Raw genomic sequence first — 24,443 nt, forward strand, 5'->3', positions numbered from 1 at the left:
CTACACCTACGGCTACACCTACGGCTAAGAAGCGTGGCCGGCCGCCTGGTGCAAAGGATAAGGTACCGCGGAAAAGGGCACGAGCTCAGAGGCAAGATAGTGCTCAGCCTCAACCTCAGGTGGAACAAGAGGATGACCGTGCGGACATTCTACGACAGATTGCAGCTCTACAGGCACGTCTAGGAGGGTCTCAGCGCCCAACAGGTGTCGCTGTAGGCACTGCTGAGTTATCAGGCCGGCCAAAGAGCCGTAGGAATGTTCTAGGGCCTGCGGAGTATCAATATGAGTATGAGGCTGAGGCGTATGTAGATCAGTATGAGGAGTAGGTGCAGGCGGCGATGCTACGGGGCCAGGCTCGATGCAAAGGAGCCGTAATAAGGTGAGGTTTTGACAGGTTTAGCATGCTGTTAGGCACGTAGGCACTTCTAGAATAGAATTCTATTCTATACTTATACTTATTAGACTTAGACTACGTGAGCTTATATATGAGCTCGTACGTAAGCTTATGTATAATGCTATATAAAATGGGCATGGCTGTACAGCCTCTCCATTTTATATAGCATTACGTACGGCCTCGTGTATAGCATCACGTACGGCCTCGCGTATAGCATCACGTGTGGAGAGACGTAAAGGTGAATGCCCGGAGGAAGCTCCGGGCTCTCCGAGCCAATTAGAAGGTGGTGAAGCGATAGGAGGGGGAGGGGGTATACGCGCAGTAAAAAGGGGGTGTACGTCTAGGAATTAGGGGGTGTACGATTAGTAGTCCCCTAATAGTAACCCTTATAAAATTAGTTCCTATATATAATATATACGCTAGTTAAACTAAATTATATAGGTAACCTTTAAAAAGTAACCTAAATAATTACTACTAATTCTCTATTACTAGTAGTAATATTAATACCCGGGTATTAATAGTTACTACTGTTGTTATAACGGTTAAGCTGTTTTATACTATTAAAAAAAGCGTATAGTTGCAAAATTAAGGATCTAGCGTATAACTATATTAACTATATTATAAAGCTTAAGTTCCTACTAGTTTTTAAAGTAGTATTTAATAACTTATTTATAAAAAGCAATATTTATATAAGTTTTTAAGGCGCTGGCCTTATACTGCTTAATCTAGAAGCAGTACTTTTAAAGCTTAATATTATACTTTATATACTATTACCTCCTGCTATAGTAGAGGCTTAATAGAAATTAAAAACTAAGTAATACTCTTAAGCTAAGCTTTTAATTAGCTTTAATTTATAATTGTATTTAAATATATTAAAATAGCTTTTCTACTATAATTCTTAAGTCGCTTAATTTGCTTATTAGAGGCGCTAAAATGCAGATATATAGGGCTATATTATTGCGTAATTAGGTTATAAGCCTTTAAAAGGCGAATAAGGCCGCTGTAAAGCGTAGAAAGTGTAAAAGAAAGCAAATTTAGAGGCAAGAAGTCCTAACAAAGGCATAGGGGTCTGATATAATTGCTTAAAAGGAAGCTAATAAACAAATTAAGGGCGAAATGCGTCAAAATAGGAGGCGCCTGGGTGGAAGTGCACGGTAGCAAGCGCGCTGTAGGCGCTGCGGCGAGACAGGACACAATGCTCGTATTTGTTAAAAAGATGAGGAAGTTATTATAGAATAGACTGCAAGTTAAATTGAGTTAATATCTATTAGCGTTGTGGAGCAATCTACGTTCAAAGCTGTTGAGAGTTGATGAGGTGGCCGGCTCGCTTGTGTTGCACGTTATAGTAAGATCGAAAGAGCTCGAAGGAACGTAAGCAATATAATGTGAATAGCGCAGCTGTACCTGAGTAAATGGGTCGATCTGTCCCACATCGAATACGCGCCTTTCCCTGTCCTCTCTTAAACGTAGGTCCGCAAGGTCGTCTTCGAGCCTTCTTACAGCACCCGACGTCAGCCTCACATCTGCCCGTTTTGCCACATATTTGAAAAGGTGTCCTCGAATTCGTTATAGCCCACCGCTCGGCTCGCATTCATATCCACATCAGGAATGCTGGATCCTAATTAGCTAAGCGAATTCGAGGCATCTCGACCAACATACTCGGAGAAGTTATACGGAAATATAGAATTTGGGTCCCAGAAATCAAAGAGAGTCGAGTCGATAAATAGATGTGGTAATTCTCCTGCGGTGGTAGCTAAATTCGACTGCGGTGTTTCGAACTCAGTAGACATGCGAGCACCAAATGGTATGCGTTGAAGTTGTGCGTGGATTTCAGACGGAGATTGCTGGCTCTCGATCTTCAATTTCGCTCGAGCGAAGATGTCATGGATGAAATTCGCAGTGGGATAGAGCACCTTGAGCTCGTCCATCACCGTCATGCAGAAGGCAAGCTTGTTCGATGCGATCTGTCGGACTAAGTTCTCGGGGCTGCGGAGGTCGAGGAGATGTGTGTGCATGGCGGGCACGATGAGAGGGATTCTAATTGTGTTAGCATATAGAGCAAGGACTCGCTCCTGGTTGCCCTTACGCCATGGGGCCAATGTAGTTGGTGAGGCCGGCAATGAAGATCGCGTCAAGAGTGAGGTTTATTTTCGATGCCGCTTCTCTAATCTTCTGCGTCGCATTTTTGCCAAAAGCACCCCACAGCTGCTCATCCCCCTTATCGTAAGGCCTAAACAATGCTATGATAGCGGCCCTGCAAGAGGTGTCAGAAAGACCTGAGGAGACTCAGAGATGTTTCGAGCTCACGAATGATGTAGCCGTAGAAGGCTTTCGTAGAAGGAGGCAAACGACGAGTCCGGAGTAGTAAGTCCGCTGAATAGCGAACCCATGGTTGTTGAAAGCTTTTGCTCCAGAGCGTTTGCCGACTTGATGTCTAACAATGGTGTCTGTCGACGCCACTGTCCAACCAAAATGTTTCCCAAACTAGCAGTAAGCTCCAGGAGAATGATCCAGTATTTAGTAAGAAGGACGAGGTCGTGGGGAATGAACTTCCGCGCCGCGTCAGAAAGGCCTTCTGCCTCGGTGAGGACATCATCTGCAGAGGGCGACGGCGTGTCGCAGTCTTCGATCACGATGCGCATGGGACGTCCAACACCAAAGCTTTGCCACCTATCTCGGTATAAACAGCACCACCAGAGCCGTCTCCATAGCTGCCGTTGTCGCTCAGAGAGGCGGCTGTTGCGCTGGCTGGAGTCAGGATTGCGGTGGAAGCCCATCGTCTGCGCGAGGCTGATAGCGATGCCGATCCAGTGCCAGGATTCGGTGCGATCTTCAGTGTCGGAGTACCAAAACGACATGAGTAGAGTGGATTGGACGAGTACGATCTTATCTTGTTCACGGCCGTTGTCATACATGCACTGCATAGCGGCTAAATTTAGCAGAGTTCTCGATCATTGCAGTGTCTCGTCAGAAATCCGCTCCACTGCCACTGCTTGTGTGCCTCGTTGCAGTTTAGTAGTTCCGAATGAAAGAAAAGTCGAGGCTTTCGACCAGCTGGTAAAATTGCAAGGCCAACCCAAGTAGCATCATATCTATGACCACAGATTGGAAATATTACCCGCCGTCCTAGATTCTAACACTGCTTTGTGCTACCACAAGCAGTGGCAAGAAAGGATGCGGACATCCATAACGGAACACTGTCAAAATGGCAAGATGAAACAAGTGAGCGCACCTTTGCTCGCGAGAGTGCTGCTCTTTTCATATCTCGGCGGGTTTGGAAGCCAGCTCGTTGGCATACTTCATCTCGGGTATACTACGACTCGTCGGTATGTTATTTCTTAGGTCTTTGGGACCACGTACGTTAACGGCCACCGAAAATATGCTCCACATCAAGAGAAGGTTGAGCTTTTGCACTCCGCCATCTACATAGGCGTTCAAAAGACGGTCGGCATCGAGGATAGGCAAGATTGGGTGGATGTGGTGGAAGTAGCAACGCAAGAGCTCATCGCAGACGTCTGACGGTGGCAAGGAGAAGACACCCTTCGCCCGCAAGTAGTCGATATCTTCTGGGTCGAGTAAGGAGGGTATCGATTGAGGAATCAGGAAATGCTGCGCCGTAGTAGGATTGGCGCGTTCGGGCTCTAAGATATTCAGGACATATCCTATGCCCTGAGCATCACCTGAAAAGAATAAGCATCGGCATGCACAAAGTCGCCAGAAGTAAGAAGACATACCGACAAAGAACGGCACGGCTCCTGACCAGGGCTTGTCATTCAGCACTCCTTCAATAGCGGTCGACTGAGCACTTGGATCATGGTCTGGGAATATGGGCGGTGCTAATGTGTGGAGAAATCGGAATTGATTTCCTTTGATAGTGGTAGCTCCCGACGAAGGTACACTGGAAGGCGAAGGGTTGTATGAATAAGCATTATCAGCATTCGCCGGGGATATTGAAGGGTTAGACAGATTCGATAAATTTGAAGGATCCGAAGGCAGACTACCACTTCTGTGTCCTCCGACGTCAATCTGACTTTCCGTGCCTTCAAGCCTACGGACTTTGCTGGACGTGCTGGCCTCACCGACATCTTGTGATGGCTGTCTTCGAGACCTGCGAGCTCTAGTGGCTGGTCAGTAACATTCAAATACCTAGGTAGCCGCGAGGAAACCGGATGGGAGAACCTGAGAAACTCGCTGTCGTACTGATTGTTCTTCCGCCGCTTCACATCACAATGAATTCCGTCTCTCCTACAGTTCACACAAGGTATTCCCGATTCCGTCACGTTACATTTGACCTTTCTGTCGCGACATGTCTGGCAAGCGACTGCTGCGCGTTTCCGCAGATCAGAAGCAGGAGGCACGACATAGCCATCAGAGGCAACGCGGCGATTGTCAGCTTGCGAGGCTGAATTGTCGTGGTGTTCCATTTGAGAATCGGCAGTCTCGGTAGTGTCGGCAAAGGTTTAGGTGATTGACCAATTACGGTGTTAGAAGAGAGGGAAAACAAGGGTGATATGGGACATGACGCAGTCTAGCCGTGGGCAATTGAGGTTCCAGGGCTATGCTGCATCTATTGCACCGCCCTAGGAGGCGATACTAGGAATGAAAAGTGATACTGTTGACCCATCGTGATGGTTGAAGGTTGATGCAGCGGAACGCGTCGGATGTTGCCCAGATCTTGGCACTTCGGCTCGCTGCCCCTTACACCGCTGGCGTGAGAATCCCGCTCCGCCCATTTCCTGCCAACCTCTCTCGGCAGAGTCGGCCGCGGCCAGAACACGACAACAACACGAAAGCTTCGTCGTATGCTATACGTTCATACCATGAATACACTGTGCACTGCCCCAGATCCACGACGCAAAGATGGTAGATCGACAAATTCTCAAACATGGCTCTCGAAACGGGTAGAGGGATCGGAGGACAGTAAGATGATATAAAACAAACGAAGAGAACTGGTCGAAGTGCCAATCTTCAACTTACGATACCGATACATTTAAGCCACCATGTCTTTCATCTCTCTTGAAAGTTCGAATCAAGACCTTTTGTCTCTTCAAAGTTCGGATAATGATAAATGCATAACCGGCCCGCCGCCACTACCCTACAACCTTCGCGAGCACAAGAAATCCATCGCAGTCCAATGGAGCATCATAGTCTTTGTTTCCTGCGTATTCCAAATAGTCCTCTTCTATGCGCTTTGGTTCGGTACCAACATCGACCACCATACTGGTAAATACTCCGCCTACAACTTCTTCTAACCCCCTAGATACTCATTTCTTGCAGTCTTCACGATCACCCAAGTAATCCTAGGTATCTTCGCGATTCAAGGCTGGGCCGTGCGGCTATGGAGGCTGCTGAAAAAGAACACGACCGCGACTCCTCTAGGCAGCTTCCGCCGCTACCTCGACTTCTTTCAGCTCTCTTTCCTCGGCGGCTTCGTCATCTCAACCCTAGAGCTCGTTATCGGATCTCTGCCTGAGAAGCCAAATCTGCGCCTTATGGCGATGCCAGCATCTTCCCTGCTCTTTTATGTCGGCGCACAGCTCCTGCTAGTTACGTTGCTTCACATGGGTGGCTACCCGAGTCCCGCGCGCCTTTCATCAATGTCAAAAGGCTCAGTCTTTCGGCCAGGACTGTATATCTTAATTGAGGATATCGTTGCTGTTGACGGCGGCGGCGGTGTCGCTTACAGGAAGGCGCTAAATGCGCGATATGAAGCCAGCCCCATGTTCGGGCGGTTGCTGCTGCATTTGAGCATGTTTTGGAGCGTCGGCGCCTTAGCGACTGCGATAATTGTGACTATATTGGTCTATACGATCAATGAAGGAGTTGCGTATGGGATCGGTGAGTGTAATTGGGGTCTTTTGGTGAAACCGGCCGCTAACGGCTTTCAGGATGGGGCATTCCCTTCATTTGGGCTGGGCTCTGGAGTATCATCACTGTAAAGTGGACTCAAACAGCTCTTGCGAGAGAGGAGAAATGGTTTAGACGCGACGCACCAGGCCGCAACGATTCGGTGTAGCCTTCGAGGCGGGGATTCGAGACGAATAATGGATGCGGCGATTTTCACATGCAATCAAAAGACGATCTCCATCGTACCTCCTAATTCAGCTACATCCTGTATGACAGCACGTGAAGGGTGACCTTCCGAGACGAGTGGCATCGTCTCCTATCAATATGCTGCGTACAGCGGCCTTCTATCTGGAAGCTTCGTGGTCCTCGTAGCCCTCCATTCAATGAGACGTTTGGTTGAGCGACAGCACGTGGGACACACGTGCTTCATCTATCCCCATCTGCATATAAATTTTGTCTTAATATCTTATCATTAATAAGAAAAGGACATCGAGACGGTCGACAGGTTTCCCCTAAGAAACATGTATGTCACTACAAGACAATGACGCCGGCGGTGCATTGTAGTGGCATCGAACCAGCATACCGCAAATCGAATGCTGCGGCTGTTTCAAATTACAGCGCGGTCAAGATTCATGGCGCGGAGGTGGTGAGTCTCTGGTAATCCGGCTCTTTCTACATCATTACACCGAGATATTGCTCCCCGGCACCGTTCCACTCTGCTGCTAAGAACGTCCGCAAATAGGTATTGCCTGTCATCGCTCGTAAGAAATGCAAGATAGCAGCAGGATACTATTATCTCATAGATCACCACTGATACGCGATTTCCAACCTCAGGCTCCAACAAACAACCACTCCATGGCTCCAATACCACTTCCGTTTTAATCCCGACATGCGCTGATATATGATCCGCTTACACTCCATAGCTCCAAATCTTCAACGATTTTGAACCACCAAGCTTCTCCATCAGTGGTGCAGTCGGCTCTGTTAATCCCCCAGTCTTCCCTCCCTACATCGCGAATGAGATGTGAGGATTCGATCCTCCACATGGAGGGTTATGGTGAGCCGATTTACACATTAAGGAACTTGTCCTCTATAGACCTACACTCTCTCAGAAGAATCGTTTATATGCGAAAGAAAGTAAGATGCACGTGAGGCACGTGTAAACGCGGCTTCTTCGTGCCTCCAGTCTAAGAAGGAGGATGCCGTCAGCGGCCAAACGTTGAAAGGGGGGGCAGGTGATTAGGCAGGTGAGCACCAAAAACCTGTGCTTAAATATCGGACAAGTTATGGAGCCCTGGTAAACTTCTAAGAGCGGAAAAGGCCTGGAGGAGCTTCTAAAACTCGGACTGAAGGAGATCCTATGCGGCGGTCGCTTCAACGAAGCCACTACCCACTACGGATTGCTGAGAGTAGTTGATCTCGCGTTCCGCGCTCCTCGTGATTATTCGCATATCTCCATTCCAAATCTTCAAACCTCCGTAATCTGATACTCCCAACCATCATGACCTTACGTTGCTATACCAAACTATCATGACGAACCACCGTTTCCCAAGCCCGCCAACTTTCTTCCTCGCCATCGAATCCCCCAAACGCACGATATTCCTCACTTTCCGATCCCCCCATCAAGCACCTCATTTGCAAGTTTCGCACCATCATGTCCCAACTGTCATCCTTTTGATCGCCGAACTCACTCCATTCGCCATAGTCTTTTCATGTGTTGAAATTCCCAATGCTCCTCCGCACCCGCACATCGAGCGTGATCGCAGGAGAAGTTGATCCTCCGCCATCGATCTTCTGCATGATCCTTGTTGCAGGTTTAAGGAATGCCGATTCTGGTGGAGCTGAAGTGAGGAAAGGGTTTTTATCGATGGAATATTGGGGAAGTGCGCTAGGCCGTGATTTGCACCTGACTCACTTTCACGGGGGCAACTTCACGAAGTCCGGTGGCCGTGGAAGCGAAAGACGTATGTCGGGCTCTTGGTCGAGTAGTTACGAGGGGGGCTTGCTCCTTGTTCTCACATTCGAAGAGCACTATATAGTTAATCACGCCTCCAGAATCTGAACATCAAACATTTGTATTCTACAAACCCCATCGTCCCATGTCGCTTGCGAATATTGCGCAAAATCTTGCGTAAATGTACAACATATATACCGACCGTATAGCCAGAGTGTCATAGATCTTACATTCAGTCCCAGTCCGACGGATCACCACCCTCATCGCCCGCATGCTCCTTCTTCGCCGCCTTCATGCTCTCCTCCACCTCCGTAGGCACGAGTCTTCTCAGCAGCCTCCAAGTCGTATCGACCTCCCCCTCATCCGGCCCCCACCTCCGCTTTAACTCCTCCCACACCACCAGTGTCCGCCCAGGCGCCGTCTTCGCAAATGCTTTCAAGATCAGCACGACAGACGAGCTCCCGAGGTAGTAATTCTGCTCCCCGCGATCCACGCCCGCGACGAAATCTTCATAAAACATCTCTAGTCTGTCCGCCGTCCAGCTAGAGTAGCGCACGCCGCCGAACTCGGAGAAGCCGCGAATTATGGAGAGAAAGACATTCCCATCGAGCGGGATGTTCTCTTCTTGCATCTCGCCGATGAGCTCGGCCACGCGATCGATATTCCCAGCGGTTTGTGCGTGGTAGCGGATGACGAGAGCGTATGTCGTCGTATTCGGAGCAATTGAGGCTGCATTTTGGAGGGCTTGACGGTGGCTGGCGAGCTCTTGCATGCGATCTTTATCGGCTTCTGCTACGCGGAGGGCAGCCTCGAGACGGCGGGTTTCGGCGTCCATCGCCAAGCCGGCTTTTCGAACATCTCGCCAATGGTAGGGAGGGAGTGTGGTACCTGTTTTGGCGGTGTGCATAGCTTTCATGCGGAGGAAAACGGCTTCAGCAGCTGAGGGCTCGCGAGCGCGGAAGAGGGCGTTGACGACAGAGTTGAGGACGACGATGTCGACAATTTCGCCGGCTTCCACGAGGTCAGCATAGGCTTTGCGCACACCAGGGCCGTTTTGGCGAACCCCATTGTAGTGGATCAAGCTGGTGCGGAGGTAGCGGGAGACGCGGAGGTTGCGCTTTGCGATTTCTTTGAGGAAGGCTTGGGCGAGGTCGTATTTTCCGGCTTTGAAGGCGATGTCGAAGAGGACATTGAAAGTTACATTGGTCCCTTGTACGCCAGCGTCTGACTCCATTTCCTTCCAGATATATAACATGGACTGGACCTCGGCTTCTGTGATGGGCCCGGAGCGCACGCCGCGGCCGGCGAAGGCCATTGCACTAGTCCATTCGGAACGCAGGACGGGTATGTTGGCAATCTTCATATCGTCGAGGATGGAGAGGTAGCGTTGCATGGAGGGTTGGTCGTGGCGTTCGACAACGGAGAGGATGTGGAGGAGACGGCGGATGGTTTTGAGGGAGAGGAAGGGTATTCGAGGGTAGGGCAGGAGCTGGTAAACGGCGTAGATCTTGCTGTGTGAGCTCTCATCGTTCTTCAATAGCTGTTCCAATGCAGCCTTCGTCATAGCATCTTCGTCGCTTTCGAGCTTCCAGGGCCTGTGCGGTCTCCCATCTTCCAACGTCTCTCGCGTCCGGATGGCACCCTCATCTACCTCATCTGGATTGATTTCGAAGTTGTAGAAGTCAACGAGGGATTTGAGCTCCTCCCTCGTCACGTCGACGGCGTGGCGGAGGATGTTGCGGGCGGGTGTGGAGGTGGAGAGGGGTCGAGTCTGAAGGCGCACATAGGAGCTTTTCCGGCGCGTCTTGTGATGGGAGGATATAAAAGGCGAGGGTTCTCGACACGTCGTAGGGTGTCGCGCGTGCTGGGGACATGATCCGGCCTGCACCAATGCCCGGATGAAGAGGTTGTCCATCTGGGTGGGGGATGGGAGGACGACGGCGCGTGTGGAGTGTATAGCTCGTCGGCGAGGGCGAGATGATGGAGCTGGAGAACGCAGTGCGGGACAGAGCAGGGCCAGCAGAGATCGGGGCCCTATAGCAGCGACAACCGGGCTTCTGGTCGACCTGTCGAGGGTGCCGAAAAGGGACATGAGAAGCCGCGCATTGTGTCAGGGAGAGGTTGACGCCGGCGGATCCATGGGCGAGAGGGGCGGGTAGAGCGACAGTACAGAGGTGAGGCCGTCAATGGCAGCGGGGGAGGCGGCCGTGATAGCTTTGGTGGTGTTGAGAATCGGGAGGCGTGCAAGATTTTGGTGCACGGGCCGGCATCGCGAAAGATCGTGAACTTCGAGACACCACAGCGATTCTTCCCCAACAGCATCGCCAACTCACCACCGCCATCGCCCGCTGCCAATTGACTGCCGCCGCGCAGTTCTCGAGTGACTACATCCGCGACGGAGCAGCAACACCGCCTACTGCCTCATCCCCGCCCCACCGCCCACCATGGGCCGCCGACACCTGCAAGACTTCCGCCCTCTCCGCGTGCGCGACACAGCCCGCCTCCTCTTCGAGAACAATCGCATCGCCCAGCGCCCGCTATGGTATGATGTGGCCGGGGACATCCCGCCCTCACAGCCCTTCGTGCGGCCGCTGATGCAGTCGGGCTCGCACAAGTCGGTGAAGGGGCGGAAACCCAGCAAAATGTTCAAGCCCATGGCTCTGGAATTCCCCGAGGACGCGCTGCGGAACGATTTCTACGGCGACCATCCGTGGGAGCTGGCGAGGCCGAGGGTCATATTGGAGGGCAGCGGGTGTGATGCGAAGCAATGGGATTGGTCCAGGATAGTCCAGCCGGGGAAGAAGCTGGATGGGGAGAGGTATGCGATATTTGCAGCACCCATCATTCCCGAATGAATGTCTCTTCGCATATACTAACAGTTTCCAGTGTGGTGCAGCGCCAGCTCTGGCTTATGACCAACGAGTTCAAGACCCAATCCGCCGCCTACGACCAAGCCCGCCGCGAATTCTACCACCACCGCCATCTTGAAGAGGTCGAGCGGCGTATCGCGAAAGAGGAGGCTCTCGCAGCCGGTGCTTACTTCGGAAAGGGTCCATTGCAAGTCGGCATGGAGCTGGAGGACAAGGCATACGAGCAATGGAAGGAGTGGGCCGCCAAGCAGACCGAAGAGCGCAAGCAGCAAACGGCCCAGATGTACACGGGGCCGGTGGAGGAGACGCCGGAGGAGAAACAGCTGGATGACTTCGATGACCTACTGGACGAGGGGGATGCGGTGCTCGCACCGAGTGAACCTTCGAGAAATGCGTGAGACCGGTTTGCGGACATTTGGGGAGCCATCTGCAAGAACATTGTATACTTGTAAATATACCCTCTTCAGAAGCATATTCCATTGGGCGGGGAGTTTGAATTTAACTGGGCATATCCACCAGGCCGTGTCTTCATCCATTAATTCCGGAGGACTCTTACACGTCAAGGATCACGTGAGTCTTTTCATACAATTCGTGAGCTCTCTATTCTCGCTTTCCAGCGATCAAGGGAGCTCTTCTCTTGATGTACACGCCCTCAGCGTCATTCTGGTAGACCTCTTTCGGTCCAGTAATAGTCGTGCAAAACTCCAGTTCATCTTCACTTTATGGTCTGGGGTCACGTCCAGTGCCTTCATGTAGCTCTTATCACACTTTCTTCCCGCTGCTCGCCACCTCTCAACGAATGAGGTCAAATCCCAGCGTGTATACACCTTTCCGCCGGTGTCGGAGGTGTCTTCGCAATTTTACCAGCTGTCCAATTTGGTCGATTTCCATCTGTTTCGTCTTTTCAAAAAAAACCCCCGAGGCACCTCAGGCAGCGGTTAAAGAGCGCGCGCACTTATTTAGGATAAGGCGCTTTTCTCGTCGTCAATGCGTCGAGATCGATATCCGCCCTGCGTACACCTTTCTGGCGGCGTCTGTGGTGGCATGGCAGTTTTACTGGCTGTTCAATCCAATTGACTTCAACCTCGTTCAGATTTGCGAAAACCTACTGAAGCATCCCAGACAGCAGTAAACGAGTGTGTACAAAACCACCAAGCGGCACGCTTGCAGTTGGCAACACGCGCATTTCGCAGATGGAAGTCCCCAGTCTTGTTGTCATCACCACGACAGTCTGGCCACGCTTCCGCCAGATTGATGGCGCGATCCGTGGTTTTGGGGACAGCTCTCGCCATCAACTCGTCCCGAAATCGGCAACCGCGTGTGTGCACCCATGGTCCGATAGAAGACGCCGTTCTCGGCCATGTATCGCGAAAGATAAACTCCTCACCTGCAACGCGGCCTGCATATCTTTCTCTTCTCCTTTATCTTCTTCTTTTTCTTCAGCCTTGTCAAGAGATTTTCGCTACCTCATCCTCTCGTTATCGACTCCTCTACTACAACAGTTGTATCAACTTGATCAATTGTGCCCTCAACTTCATCATCCTCACGATGCAACCTATCACCGTCTACCCCACCGATGCCGACCCTTCCGCAGCTTCTTCCACCATGAAGCTGAAGCTCGGTTCGCAAGGCAGCGGCGCCGAAGAAAGCACCGAAAGTCCCCTTGACGACCTCCCCATGGACCACGGCCTCACCGCATGGCTGCAGGTAGTCGCAAGTTGCATCATGTGTTCGACGACCTGGTACACTCCTCCGCCCGCTTAGACCCCATATTCATCCATTGTCATCGCTAATCCCTCCACCAGGGGCCTCACAAACACCTTCGGCGTGTTCCAAGCCTACTACATGAACGACCTCATCCCCTCCTCGTCCGCTTCAGCCATCTCTTGGATCGGAAGCATCCAGCTCTTCCTCGCAATGGGTGTTGGCGCGCCGGTCGGAATTGCCCTCGATGCGGGATATCTGCGCACACTTATCGCTGCTGGCACGGTGCTTGAAGTCCTGGGCATGCTGCTTACGGCCCAGTGCACCAAATATTGGGAGTTGTTCTTGGCACAAGGCGTGGTCGCAGGCCTCGGTATGGGCATGCTAGGTCTCACTTCGCAGGCCGTAATACCCCTATGGTTCAAGAAGAGGAGGGCATTGTGTTCCGGGATCGCAGCAGCGGGCAGCAATATCGGTGAGTGTTTACACCCGTCTGACGGCGTCGTGAAGAGCCTCGATCAGGTCTTCGAAATCCGGAATCAACCGGTTTGACGAACCTGAAACCACTTCGAAGCACATCGACGCCGTCAGTACAGTGTACTCTCAGCAGGAAATCGACGCTTACGTAAATACAGCCGGCGTCGCGTACAGCATCATGCTACGCCATCTCTTCTACTCGATCGGCTTCTCTTGGGCTGTGCGCATTCTCGCCTTCCTCCTCTTGGCATTTACAGCCTTCTGCTTCGCTGTTATGCGCCTCCGAGGCGGCCCCCCTAAACAGCCCAGAAGCATGTTCAACATCCACCATTTCCGCGACATGCCCTACACGATCTTCACAGTCGGCTTCGTGCTCATGATCACGGCCGTCTACATCCCCTACTTCTACATCTCCGAGTACGCCATCCTGCTCGGCCTAGACGCCTCATTCGCTTTCTACCTTCTCGCAATAGCGAATGCGGGAGCCCTCCTCGGGAGGTTGATCCCGAACTACGTCGCCGATCGCGTGGGCGCCCTCAACACGCTGATCCCGTGCACGCTGCTGGCCGCGCTTTTCGCCCTCTGTCTGTACACTACCTCTACTCTCAGGTCTTTGGCAACTGTGAGTTGCCTCTATGGCTTCATGTCTGGCGCGCTGACGTCGCTGAGTCCGGCAATCCTGGCGAATTTGACCGCGCATCCGTCGCAGATTGGCACAAGGATGGGCATGGCGTACACGCTCGCTGCCTTCGGCGGGCTGGTGGGTAACCCGATTGCGGGCGCGCTGAAGACGGACGCGGAGCCGGGAGATGAGGTGCAAGTAGTCCAGAGAGCATTTCTGGGCGGGTGGACCTTCTGTGCGGTTGTGTTGGTTATTTCAGCGGGGATCTTCACCTACGTGAGGTGCATGAAAGCGGGTTGGGGGAGGGGGAAGGTGTGAGTGGTAAGATGCTGCGTTGCGTTCTGAGGCCTGGGCCAGCTGGTTGAGGGCACTCGGACAGTGGTGCGATGGAATGGGATAGGCGTCTGGCATTTGTGGTTTTTGAGGTACGGGTATGGTAGACACCCCCATTTCAAAAAGGACGGTAATGTGTGTCCAACCTCAACCTGCTTCTGCTTCAACACCTTCATCCGCCGCCTCAAGTCCCTTCACGACTTTTCACGAGTCTTTGTCTCGACAATGTCTGCGGTTTTGAACGATTGCGAACCTCGTTGAGCCACCTCAAACGGTTGCACGACGCTATATCTACATGCCCTATCGCTCATGCCTTCAATATATCGCTCTACCCACTTCTACCACCGTCTGAGGTCCTTCGACGCATCTTTAGGAACGTGACCACGTTTATGAACATCTCCATAGCGTGAATGGAGGCGTGTGAGCGTCACGTGTCTCACGTGCCCTGAACTTCTCTGACGTACAAAACCCCCTCCGCTGCGGTTCCCAACCACATATAAGCAGATTTGGGATCTGGAGATCAAAGACAGTCAAGTTCCTAGTCAATGTGGAGGTTCAAACACAGACACCGAAACCGCAGAACAGTGGGAGATTAAAACCAATTCCGGTACTGCATGGTGTGGAGGGCGGCGATCAACTGCACGTCGGAAAAGACTGATGAGGTGGGGTGGAGGATCGAAACCGAGCTTGGCCACGAATGATGGAGTCGGAGGGTCGAGGTGGAGCAAAACTAGATGATACGAAGAATTAATGGAGTGCTGCCACACTTGACAACATCCTCAGCCCATGTGTGGAGCGAAGTCGTGTAAGCAGGCAACACTGCCTTTCATGGCTGCCCATGGTGAGGGATGTGTGGCAGAGGAAAAAGTCAAAGAAGGAGAAGGAGATGGCGTAGGAGCAACAGCTGCCGCTTCGTATTCCAATGGCGTGGAACGGGCTCAGCTGGTTGATAGTGGAGGTGAGCTGCGCCATGGTTTGATGTTCTCGGTTAGTAATTGTGGAGGCCTCAAGGGGTGCAGGGTTGCTGAGCAGTGGACGACATCGATGGTACTAGCCATCATTATTGCGAACTGGGACTCGCGACCTCCTGCCGGGCCACTTTCTGGTGGACCAGGCAATCTTGCACCCACGGCCGCCTGTTCCATCGATAGGATCTTTGAGAAATTTCGATGGAGCTGCGCTCCGAACGTGCCGACACTATAGAAGTATACAGCGCTCAGATCCGAACACCACACCGGAACTCTCAACCTTGTTGGGATATGGTTAACGAAAGCAAGGTTTTATACTCCCAGATCGGTTGACTCGTGACAGCACGTTGGTGTCATATATCTCACGTGTCTCGTCCCACCTTTTCAAATCTTCATCGATAGAGTCAATGCTCAAGCGGTCTAGATATATGGCGACACGTGAGTACCACGTGCTTCACGCACTTGCTATCGTCTTCAGGTTATAAAAACCCCTTCACCTCGACTCCTGGCTCCATGGCAGGACGAACTATGAGGTTCAACAAAAGCAAGGAAGGGTGTTGATATGGAAGATCGAAGCCTGTCGTCCACTCACCCTACGGCCGAGGCCGGTGGGTGTTCAACTCCTTCACACCAATGAGTTATGGCTCGGGCGGGTGGTGAAGTTTGAGATAGCGGAGTTTGGAGGGATATGCAAATACAGCATGGTCGTATGACGGTCGGTGGTCGAGACGTTGTTAAAGCAACAATGAAAGAAGAAGACGACCACGGAGCAGAAAAGGAGGGTGGGGATGGTGTCAACATAAGAGCGATTCTGGACCAATGGTGCGGCCGGTGATGGGCAGCCATATGAGATACTGGATGCTTGCGGAGCATTGTATCAGTGATGGGAGTAGGCACATAGAAATGACGACTAACAAATAGAGGATGGGTAGGCATGGTGATCGCAGTAGAAGAGCGTGGGTTGTATCGATGGATGGGAGGGTATAAGGGGCTAGTTTCGTCAACTCTGAGGGCGCGAACATTCTCATATTCCTGAAAGATTGTCGAGCCACCTCAGGCGGCGGTAAAAGTGTGTACACACACCAGACCTGTAGCCTGTTGCTCCGTGTTTCTATTAGTAGATTAGAGCACTACAAACGGCGTAATCAGGGCGGCAAGATCGCTGTTTAATCTATCAGGATTCAAGATAGGGGCGGAATCTGAGTAAGTTAAATGAGTATTTCTATACAAGCTTAGATAGGGTAAGATTTATTTCTTACATTCTAATCTAGTTGTTAAGATGGTGCTAGAGTTCCATAAATGTCCCCAACAGTAATAAAATGGCGTAAGATTACGTGCTTAGATTAAAAAGAGGGTAATCGTTATATTCATGCGAAAGATTCTTGGCCTAGCAGAGGGATCCAGACGTTGATAAAGACAACTAGAAGCAGTCTCCGCCACCTTGATTTGTTCTCCACGGAGATTTTCGATCGGTATTTTAAGCAGGACTCCGGTCCTTCTTTCATGTATTTTGGACGATTGACTAGCGGACTCCAAGCGGGCATCGAGGCGGCGGTCTCGTCGTTTCGAGGAAGCAAGGAAAGCACTTGATTTGAACGAACAAGACTTTGGGGGAAAAGCTCACCGCTCCTGCCTCTCCTCGCGTTTTCTCGTCGCCGTGCGTGGCATCGTAGGATATCTCCGAAGAAGTCGCTTACAGCAAACCGCCTCTACGTTACCTTTTGCCTGGCTCGTGAGGCTGGGCCTAGAGTCTTTCAGTTCTCGCTCTTACTGCTTTAAACTATCAGACTGACTTTCGAGATCCATTAGTAACGTAGAGCACCTAAGATGTCTTGCTCACGTTTCCTCGTCTTGAGTGATCGGGTCTCAGCTTCTACGGCTCCACTTTGAAATAAGAAACCGTCGTTCGGTCACAGGTGGCAGCTTCTCGCGGGCTGTATCGAAGCTAGGGATGCTAAGCCACTGTCTACACAAAGAGCAAGTCTTAAAGTTTGATCCTGTGTTGGCGCTCTAAAACCCGGGACCGAGAGCATATACGAACCGTAGAAAGTCAATGAGATGGTATAATGGAAGAATGGTGCAAAAGGTTAACAGTAGCTCCAGGCTGGACATTCTTCGGCGCTTGGTGTGCCAATAATAGACAAGGCTGAAAAGGCTGCCGTACTCCTCACCAGAGCTTCAGCTAGCCGCCCGCTCGATGTGAGTAAAAGGGCTGGTGCCAGTCAAGGGAAAAGAATAAGCTTTTCCCAAGTATTCGTACTGGTGATCTGGCATCTGCTAATTGGTCCTTGGTGGATCAAAAACTCTCTTTTCCGTGAACCTCGCCTCAATTCAGCCTGGCCAAGTTTTGCGTCTTACTCACCGACCCGCCTTTTGTAGAAGGCTTGGTTTCGGAAAACTCGTTCATGAAAGGGTGGAAAGGGTGGAAATATACACATAAACTGTCCAGAAAATTAGTATAATACGATTTGCGACACAGCTCCTGCGGTAAAAAAGCTTCCAAATGAAGTCGGAGATCGCACAATAGCCATGGCTTTCTTTGCTGTTGTAGGTCCCGACGACGGTAGAGCATCGTTCTGGGCAAGGAAAGCATCGAGTTGAGGGAGAGCAAAGCACGCCAAGCATGAAGAAGTGGCAGACTCATCAAGCCCTCTGTCTTGAGTGAACACCGGTCTGCCACTGCTTAGGGTGCTTCAATGAGTTTCCACATGGCCCAAGATGAAGGGCTTCTATCTCATTCAGACTTCCCAAGCAGTGGCAGACAGGTGTATATATGAGACAGCCTGTTGTAGAATTAGAGTGGCACCTTTTCCGTGCCACACGTGTAAAGTGAGGATGGAGGTGAAACAATGCATTGAACGAGGTAAGTGATGTATTGGATGAGCATCTATCTAGGCTACGTACACCGTATATATACTCCTGTGTGTGGAGGCTTACGTAGCCGTACCGTAGAACTGTGAGGGCTAAATATAGGAACCGTGTTTTATATTAAGGTAGCCGACGCTAGCCGTACCACACTCCGTAGGCTAGCTGGCTAGGAATACGTACTCCGTCATAAAGGGGTGGAGAAGCTTGAGCCGACCTCAGCCACAGTAGGTAGCATGCCCTTGAGGCGTAGACCGCCACACATTCCGTTTGCAGAGCGGATGGAATGCGCCTCGAACATCACCACTCAAGACCCTTTAACCTGAAATGAGTCTCACCCCTCTACCCTGACGCTACACCCCTCATTCGTTCTCAAACAAGTTTAAACTCTCATCCTTCAGACTCTCACATCCAGCAATGTCATCAACATCAATACCAAATCATATTTTTATAGCTATATCCATTGAACCTAAGTGCCTCTGCCTCCCTCCGCCTCCCTCCCACCACATCAAGTCTCCCTAACATCTCCAGCATCGCCTACATTACCTACAGCACTCCGGCTCTTCAGCCGATTGCCAGCTCGTCTACTTTCCAACCCCGCCCGCAGCAAGGCGGTGTAAACTACATTTCCATTTGCAGGAACCCAGCACATGAACATCGCCAATGTAGCATCGGCGCCCCAAATTCCCCAATCGCCCATCATTTCAATTCCGCCAACACATTTCCCGACCTGCTTTCTCTACCGCCGTATACGACCAGCTACGGTCCCTTGATCGCGCTGGTAACAACGCACATATGCGCTGCTCTATCCATCGACTTCGACATCTTCAAGGCTGCTTCGAGGTGGATCTTCTCGAGCCCACCGCCGGTGGAGCTAGCTGCGGCGGCGATGAGGAACAGGCTTGTAGCTGATGGGATTGGCTCGGTGTGTGCCACTGAAATGAGAGTCGTAGGAGAGCTGGACGCAGTGGCGAAGTGCATGGTTCAGAGTTGGGGCTTTGGGACCCAGAGAGTCTTGAATGTGAGTAGTTGCCAACGAACGGCCTGCTAAAGAACTAGACCCCTTACGGGACTTTACTAAAGGTTGAATAAGGGCTAATAGCGCGCAGGTCAGGGATGCCTTTGTGGTCGGTGTAGTTTCGGAGGGGAGGGTGGTGAGTTTTGTACCTTTATAAAGAATACAAGGAACGAAGGAGTGGGCTAACAACGAACGGCTGGTGCGGTAGAGCGCGGTGGGTTACCAAATATTGGAGCAGGGGATAAGGAGATGTACTACTGAGAGCGGTGTGTATCCCCATTCAAGGTACAACTATGCTGGGCTGATGCGATTACAGCAATCCACGCAACTGACTTGAATCTTCGATTGAAGCTCGAACAGCTCGTATCCATAAATTTGCGGACTGCGATCCCGGGGGTTGAGAATGCTGGGCGCTTTGGCAGCACTCTCAACGCGGAGGCGGATAGGATAGTCGCAGACTTTGGGATGGATGTAGGGGCGTGGAACATTAGTGTTGATGGGGTGGAGGTCGACGTGTCGATGTAAGTGGATCGTATTCTTAGGGCTGGCAGCACTGATGAGACGCTAGTGAGGTATTACGAGGCCTACTGAACGCCGCATTCCAGATCCTCGTAGACGTCTTGCGTGCGCAGATTCAGCAGGTTGGGCAGCTTAGCACTCCTGGGACCTCCGCTGCGGTGGAGCCACAGTTAGTACGTTCAGACTACTTGTCATCCAATGTAAAGTCGACTACTAATCGTGATGCGTGCGGCACAGGCGTTGTTTCTAGTAGGCAGCGTAAGCGAAGCGAAATATATAAGAGAGAGTCTACTGAGGGTTTTGCCGTATATAGGTACGAGGACGCGGTTTGGAATGAGGCATGCCACGTGAGTTTTCACTCATTTCAATCTCTCTGTTTCGAGATAAGGGGAAAGCATGCCTAGGGGCAGATTGATGAAAATTAAATGAAGCTAATGCAATTGAATAGGCAATGGACGATTGCGAGGGGAATCTTGATCGGGTAACGAGCCCTGGGCTTGGCTATGGTTCACGAACAACAGAAACGGGCACTGTGGCAACAATAAGTTGGAAGGCGTGAGATGTTCATACGTTTCAGATTATTCATGTTCATGGATGAAAGTAGAGGGAGAAGGGAGGGTCAAAATTCAGAGGAGGCGGGACAAGAGCACGTGCACGCCAAGCCCCACCGCAAAAACTCCCGGCCCGTTCCTGTACCTAATTTCCTCAAATCTTTCTCCTGCGCTTCTCAAACTTCTACACCACACACCAACATCGACAATCATCTTCTACCCGCCTACGATCTCCATGTCCATAGCAATACAACTAGTTGCTCATCGCCTTCCATCCCATCTACACTGGTGATGCATACCGCGAATATTGTAGAACTGCAAAACTGTACAACATCTGGACACAGGCGCTTTCGAAGACTCGGCGATACTTCTTCCCCATAGTTCACGAGTTCAAAAAGTACGCCAAGAGCAAGCCCAACGACCTGCCAAGGTCATCTCACTCGTGTTGCTGGGTCCTGGCTTTCGAGCTATGAGGACTTTGCGTCTAAAAGGCGAGAGACATCTGTATATAGAGGAGAATCTGGGATTGGGGAGGGCTGGAGATAGATCCCTGTGTAGGAGAATCATCAGTCATATTTTGAGAGCGTTTCATGAGTGTATTGATGCATTTGTGCCGTGCCGCTATCATAACATCGTGAATCTGATGCTCTCGAACCCGAATCTACAGCTCCTTCTTCCCGCTCTGCCTCCCCTCCAGCGCCGGTATCGCCATACCCTCCTGCTTATGTGCTCCCTTCTCCGCCGCCTTGTCCTTTGTTGCCAGCGCCCACACCGCAAGCACCGCCTCGTTCACCATCGCGACACAGCTCGCACAGGCCACATCCCACACGTTGATGCTAACACTTCCCCTCGGCGCCCTTGGGAATGCCAGAATCCACTCCACATACCCAGGCACCCAGCCCCTCGGGATCCAAAACAGCGCGCGCTTGGTATACCAGAATTGGAGAATATAGCGCAGGCCGGTGGTGCTAACCCAGCGGACAGTGGTGAGGGTGGTACTGAAGGTATTTTGGGCAGTGCGGAGGCTGGCGTCTACATCAAAATTACAAATGATTAGCACAGGGCTTTAAGTGTAGGTTAGAAATGGGTGCATACCGATCTTCTCAAAATCCGCAACAGCCTTGTCATGCTGCCGTCGCACTTTCGCCCACCGCGCGAAGTCGTCTTGTGCCGAGATACCCGCCATTTCGCGCTTCAGCCGGATGACTTCACGCTTTGCGATCGTCTGCTTTTTGGCGCCTGCGGCGGTGGGCGTGGGGAGTTTGTTGTAGAGGACCCATAGCTATAGTCGTGTCAGTAGATGTGGCGGGAAGGTTTGGACAGGACGAAGCGTACCAGCTGGTTTACGGAGCTTGAGCCGACATTATTGAGGAGGTGGAGGGCAAGCTGTAGCACGAAGACTATAAGGAGGAGGGACGGCATGGTGGTTGTGCGGAGGGTGGGGTGGGGCGGCCGTGATGGATCGGGCTGCGCCAGAAATTCGAGGTGGAAAGTGAACGGCGGAGAGGCCGAATTATCTCCGCTTGGGAACTCTACTTCATACACCACCACACCGGGCATCACCGCTCTATCTTATCCACGGAACTCAGGATGGTTCAATCACTGTTGATGGATGAAGCTTATGACGAGCTGAATGCTTTCTTCACTACAAATGAGCGCTTCGTAGTGGAGATAGAGGTTCTGCCATCTGCAATGCAGCCTACAGATACCTTGACGTTGCAGGATGGCGTCAACCTCGGAGTATCAAAGAAGATACTCACGCAGGCATTTCTAAAAGCTCGCCAATTATTCTTTGCGACGAACCATGATCCGGATCTCGAAACTGTGAGTCTACGAGCTGAGTACGCACAATTCAAGCTCATAAATCCAAGCTATGCCTAGAATCAACCCGTGTAATCCTCCTATTCGATCCAGAACATCTCACAGCCGCCAACTTCCGCAAGCGAAGAATCGTAAGAATTGAAGAATCATGTTCAAAACAAGACCGGAATCCCATAGCCGTAGCCCTGCAGAGGGAAGTTGTCTTCCTCGACAGCATCTTGACCTCTCCTCTGCATCGACAGACCAAATCCCCTACTCTTTGGCATCACCGCAACAACATTACCTCAATAATACGATTACACAGGGGGCTTGCCGATGGCTTCAATTTTACCGGATCAGTCATTCAAACAGAGTTGCGCTCCGTCTTCAGAGCCAGCGAGCGCCATCCGAAGAATTATTATGCTTGGCAGCATGCGAGGAAGATGCTCACCAAGATCATCCAGGATTTCCATGGCGACAATACTGATGATGAGGGAAACATCTGGGTGTATCACCTCCAGCGCATGCTCGAGTCCGCTACGACTTACACGAAGAAGTGGTGCGTCCAGAATCCTAGCGACACGTCGGGGTGGTCGTTCCTTGCCTTCCTGTTCCAGCGACTGAGGTCGCGAGATTGGAAATTTAATTTGATCACTGAGATTTTGGACGTTGTGTTGCGTTGGGAGTGGCAGTACGAGTCGGTTTGGGCCTTCTTTCGGATGACGCTGACTGACCCTGATATTCTTGGGGATAAAGCAGAAGCACTTCTCGCGAAAGTCAAAGAAGGCCAGTGTGAGGAAGGTGGGTCGAACCAAAAGATGGGGTCTATTGATGAAATCGATACCGAGACGCCTCGTATGAAAGCCATCAAGTGGATCGACCAATACTCCGTGCCGACGAATATAAGAGAGGATATAAACAGAGATCTAGGGCGTTTACCGTAACGCCCCGTACTAAAGCCATCCAAAAGATTTGCCAACACTCCGTTCCCATACATATGTGTAAAGGCACCAACGATACAGCATCCTGTCCTGGCACGTACCCGTCCGTCTAGTCAACGCCTAGACTGGCGAGTCAACTCTCTCCACCGAGTATCCCAGCGAATACTTGATCATCCGCCTGACGATTCCAGCCACTTTCTGAAGCCCGAGGGTGATCATAGAGACATAGCTATCGAACCATCCCTTCACATGATCATTGCGCTCCACTTCCCGGATCCGACTAGTGGGCTCGTGATTGGTTTCTTCGCGATTCGCAACCATAAGCTCGTCATTTTGACTCGATTCTGTATTTCTGAAAGACACATGACTGTGTCCGCTGCAGCTTAAGATTGCGGCCTCTGTGGCTGGGTAGGTGTCCTCTGGGATATCCACAACCCATGGTTTCCTCGAATAGTTGGGGATCGGGCGTTCGGAAATCTCTAGATCCTCCAACTCTCCGGTTGAAATGCGGTGCGGGTGGTTCGACTGCAAACCACTTGCCCCAAATGTCATTCCTGGGATGGAATCTGCTGCAAACTGTGGATCGATGTAATACTGTGTCAAAGTTTCGGCTCTCCGTCGAAGCTGTCTCACAGATTTCACCCCCAAGTGGTAATCCGTCGCCCCAGACATCTTCTTATTGCTATACATCCAGAGGAAGTTCAAATCCATCGCATATATCTCGGCAACATTGACGTACGAATTCCACCGCAATTGGGATCCCGCACTCAAGAATAACGACGGAAGCCCATCCGGGTGTGCTGGGGCTGGGTCGATGGGGAGGTAACCGAGACGTTTGTTCCGGTGGAAATCGGATGTCTTGCCGTACATCTCTGTCAAGGTCTTGCCGCCAAACGATGTAATCTGATGAGGGTCTGGATCAGCGACTATGAAAAGGTGGCTCTCAATGGTTGTACATACGACGTGGAAATGAACCATCGAGCCATATATGTCCTGCCCTTTCGAAGCCTCCCATGGCCGGGAACAAATTACGACAGGATGGTTAAACATCTTCTCATCCACCGGTCCCTTCCCCCGCACTCGCTGAACTGCGCCCGTAGGCACTTCTTCGAACGGAGGAAGCCACAAAATCCGGCCGGCTACTGCGACTTGGGTCTTGATCGTGCGCTCCATGACTTCCAATGCGGGCGCAAATGCAACAAGTAGTGAAAGTGTTATACTTGATGCTGCGAAAGAAAAGCAAGATGCAAAGAATGCTGAAATACGATGGCACGAAAACGAGTAAAATTGCACGCGGTGTCATTCTCTATCGTCGGTTCCACTTCTCTTATACTAGAAGGGTGACTTCCGCTGCCTAACACCTGCCCTCTCGGAGTTCACCGCAGCTGCGCCGTATACTATGCGTTCCTCAAGACTGGTATTTCCCCACAGTTTTCGCGGCCTTGCCTAGCCACCACTTGCTTTATGGCATTATGATGGCGAATCGTTTTCACAGCCGCGTGGGGGCTGGTGCGGCGCCGAGTGGCTTTGTGGTGGCTGTGGGGGACACGTGAAACGATTCGCGCAGCAGCTTCATGCGC

At 51.4% G+C, this 24,443-nt stretch overlaps 10 protein-coding genes across 10 annotated transcripts; 5 read left to right on the top strand and 5 right to left on the bottom strand.

Moving 5' to 3' along the window:
* Window positions 1-1,634: 1,634 nt before the first annotated feature.
* On the bottom strand, window positions 1,635-4,353 carry BDZ99DRAFT_220393 (uncharacterized protein). The gene is made up of 7 exons (XM_033713432.1): window positions 4,129-4,353; window positions 3,755-4,063; window positions 3,627-3,707; window positions 2,702-3,312; window positions 2,481-2,648; window positions 2,054-2,431; window positions 1,635-2,005 (listed from the first exon to the last, which is right to left on the bottom strand). The coding sequence occupies exons 1-7, from the start codon at window positions 4,165-4,167 to the stop codon at window positions 1,912-1,914; spliced, it is 1,680 nt and encodes a 559-aa protein (XP_033568375.1). The 5' UTR covers window positions 4,168-4,353; the 3' UTR covers window positions 1,635-1,911.
* Window positions 4,354-5,394: 1,041 nt separating this feature from the next.
* Window positions 5,395-6,410, top strand: BDZ99DRAFT_403410 (uncharacterized protein; the record flags this gene model as incomplete). Its single annotated transcript, XM_033716339.1, has 3 exons — window positions 5,395-5,617; window positions 5,672-6,232; window positions 6,283-6,410. The coding sequence occupies 3 exons, from the start codon at window positions 5,395-5,397 to the stop codon at window positions 6,408-6,410; spliced, it is 912 nt and encodes a 303-aa protein (XP_033568376.1).
* Window positions 6,411-8,365: 1,955 nt separating this feature from the next.
* On the bottom strand, window positions 8,366-10,394 carry BDZ99DRAFT_220411 (uncharacterized protein). Its single transcript, XM_033713433.1, has one exon. It carries the CDS (start codon window positions 10,285-10,287, stop codon window positions 8,428-8,430), a length of 1,860 nt encoding a protein of 619 aa, XP_033568377.1. The 5' UTR covers window positions 10,288-10,394; the 3' UTR covers window positions 8,366-8,427.
* A 120-nt stretch (window positions 10,395-10,514) lies between these two features.
* Window positions 10,515-11,895, top strand: BDZ99DRAFT_469618 (37S ribosomal protein Rsm25). The gene is made up of 3 exons (XM_033721540.1): window positions 10,515-11,013; window positions 11,082-11,513; window positions 11,585-11,895. The coding sequence occupies exons 1-2, from the start codon at window positions 10,640-10,642 to the stop codon at window positions 11,461-11,463; spliced, it is 756 nt and encodes a 251-aa protein (XP_033568378.1). The 5' UTR covers window positions 10,515-10,639; the 3' UTR covers window positions 11,464-11,513; window positions 11,585-11,895.
* Window positions 11,896-12,670: 775 nt separating this feature from the next.
* Window positions 12,671-14,521, top strand: BDZ99DRAFT_456184 (major facilitator superfamily transporter; the record flags this gene model as incomplete). The annotated part of the gene is made up of 3 exons (XM_033718466.1): window positions 12,671-12,807; window positions 12,871-13,244; window positions 13,405-14,521. The coding sequence occupies 3 exons, from the start codon at window positions 12,671-12,673 to the stop codon at window positions 14,184-14,186; spliced, it is 1,293 nt and encodes a 430-aa protein (XP_033568379.1). The 3' UTR covers window positions 14,187-14,521.
* Window positions 14,522-18,535: 4,014 nt separating this feature from the next.
* BDZ99DRAFT_469621 (uncharacterized protein) lies at window positions 18,536-19,258 on the bottom strand. The gene has a single exon (XM_033721541.1). It carries the CDS (start codon window positions 19,013-19,015, stop codon window positions 18,794-18,796), a length of 222 nt encoding a protein of 73 aa, XP_033568380.1. The 5' UTR covers window positions 19,016-19,258; the 3' UTR covers window positions 18,536-18,793.
* Window positions 18,896-20,300, top strand: BDZ99DRAFT_220530 (uncharacterized protein). Its single transcript, XM_033713434.1, has 8 exons — window positions 18,896-19,055; window positions 19,128-19,188; window positions 19,261-19,318; window positions 19,369-19,573; window positions 19,621-19,744; window positions 19,809-19,829; window positions 19,885-19,918; window positions 20,020-20,300. Coding segments are annotated over exons 1-7 (495 nt in total). The 5' UTR covers window positions 18,896-19,053; the 3' UTR covers window positions 19,909-19,918; window positions 20,020-20,300.
* A 519-nt stretch (window positions 20,301-20,819) lies between these two features.
* On the bottom strand, window positions 20,820-21,544 carry BDZ99DRAFT_348903 (protein get1; the record flags this gene model as incomplete). The annotated part of the gene is made up of 3 exons (XM_033714475.1): window positions 20,820-21,154; window positions 21,218-21,404; window positions 21,458-21,544. Coding segments are annotated over 3 exons (609 nt in total), but the record flags the coding sequence as incomplete, so codon positions are not given.
* Window positions 21,545-21,739: 195 nt separating this feature from the next.
* BDZ99DRAFT_350541 (uncharacterized protein) lies at window positions 21,740-22,641 on the top strand (the record flags this gene model as incomplete). Its single annotated transcript, XM_033714506.1, has 3 exons — window positions 21,740-21,946; window positions 21,994-22,428; window positions 22,480-22,641. Coding segments are annotated over 3 exons (804 nt in total), but the record flags the coding sequence as incomplete, so codon positions are not given.
* A 735-nt stretch (window positions 22,642-23,376) lies between these two features.
* Window positions 23,377-24,000, bottom strand: BDZ99DRAFT_355642 (uncharacterized protein; the record flags this gene model as incomplete). The annotated part of the gene is made up of 2 exons (XM_033714604.1): window positions 23,377-23,766; window positions 23,824-24,000. Coding segments are annotated over 2 exons (567 nt in total), but the record flags the coding sequence as incomplete, so codon positions are not given.
* Window positions 24,001-24,443: the final 443 nt, after the last annotated feature.

Source organism: Mytilinidion resinicola, assembly GCF_010093595.1.
Source record: "Mytilinidion resinicola strain CBS 304.34 unplaced genomic scaffold BDZ99scaffold_39, whole genome shotgun sequence".
Taxonomy (NCBI): domain Eukaryota; kingdom Fungi; phylum Ascomycota; class Dothideomycetes; order Mytilinidiales; family Mytilinidiaceae; genus Mytilinidion; species Mytilinidion resinicola.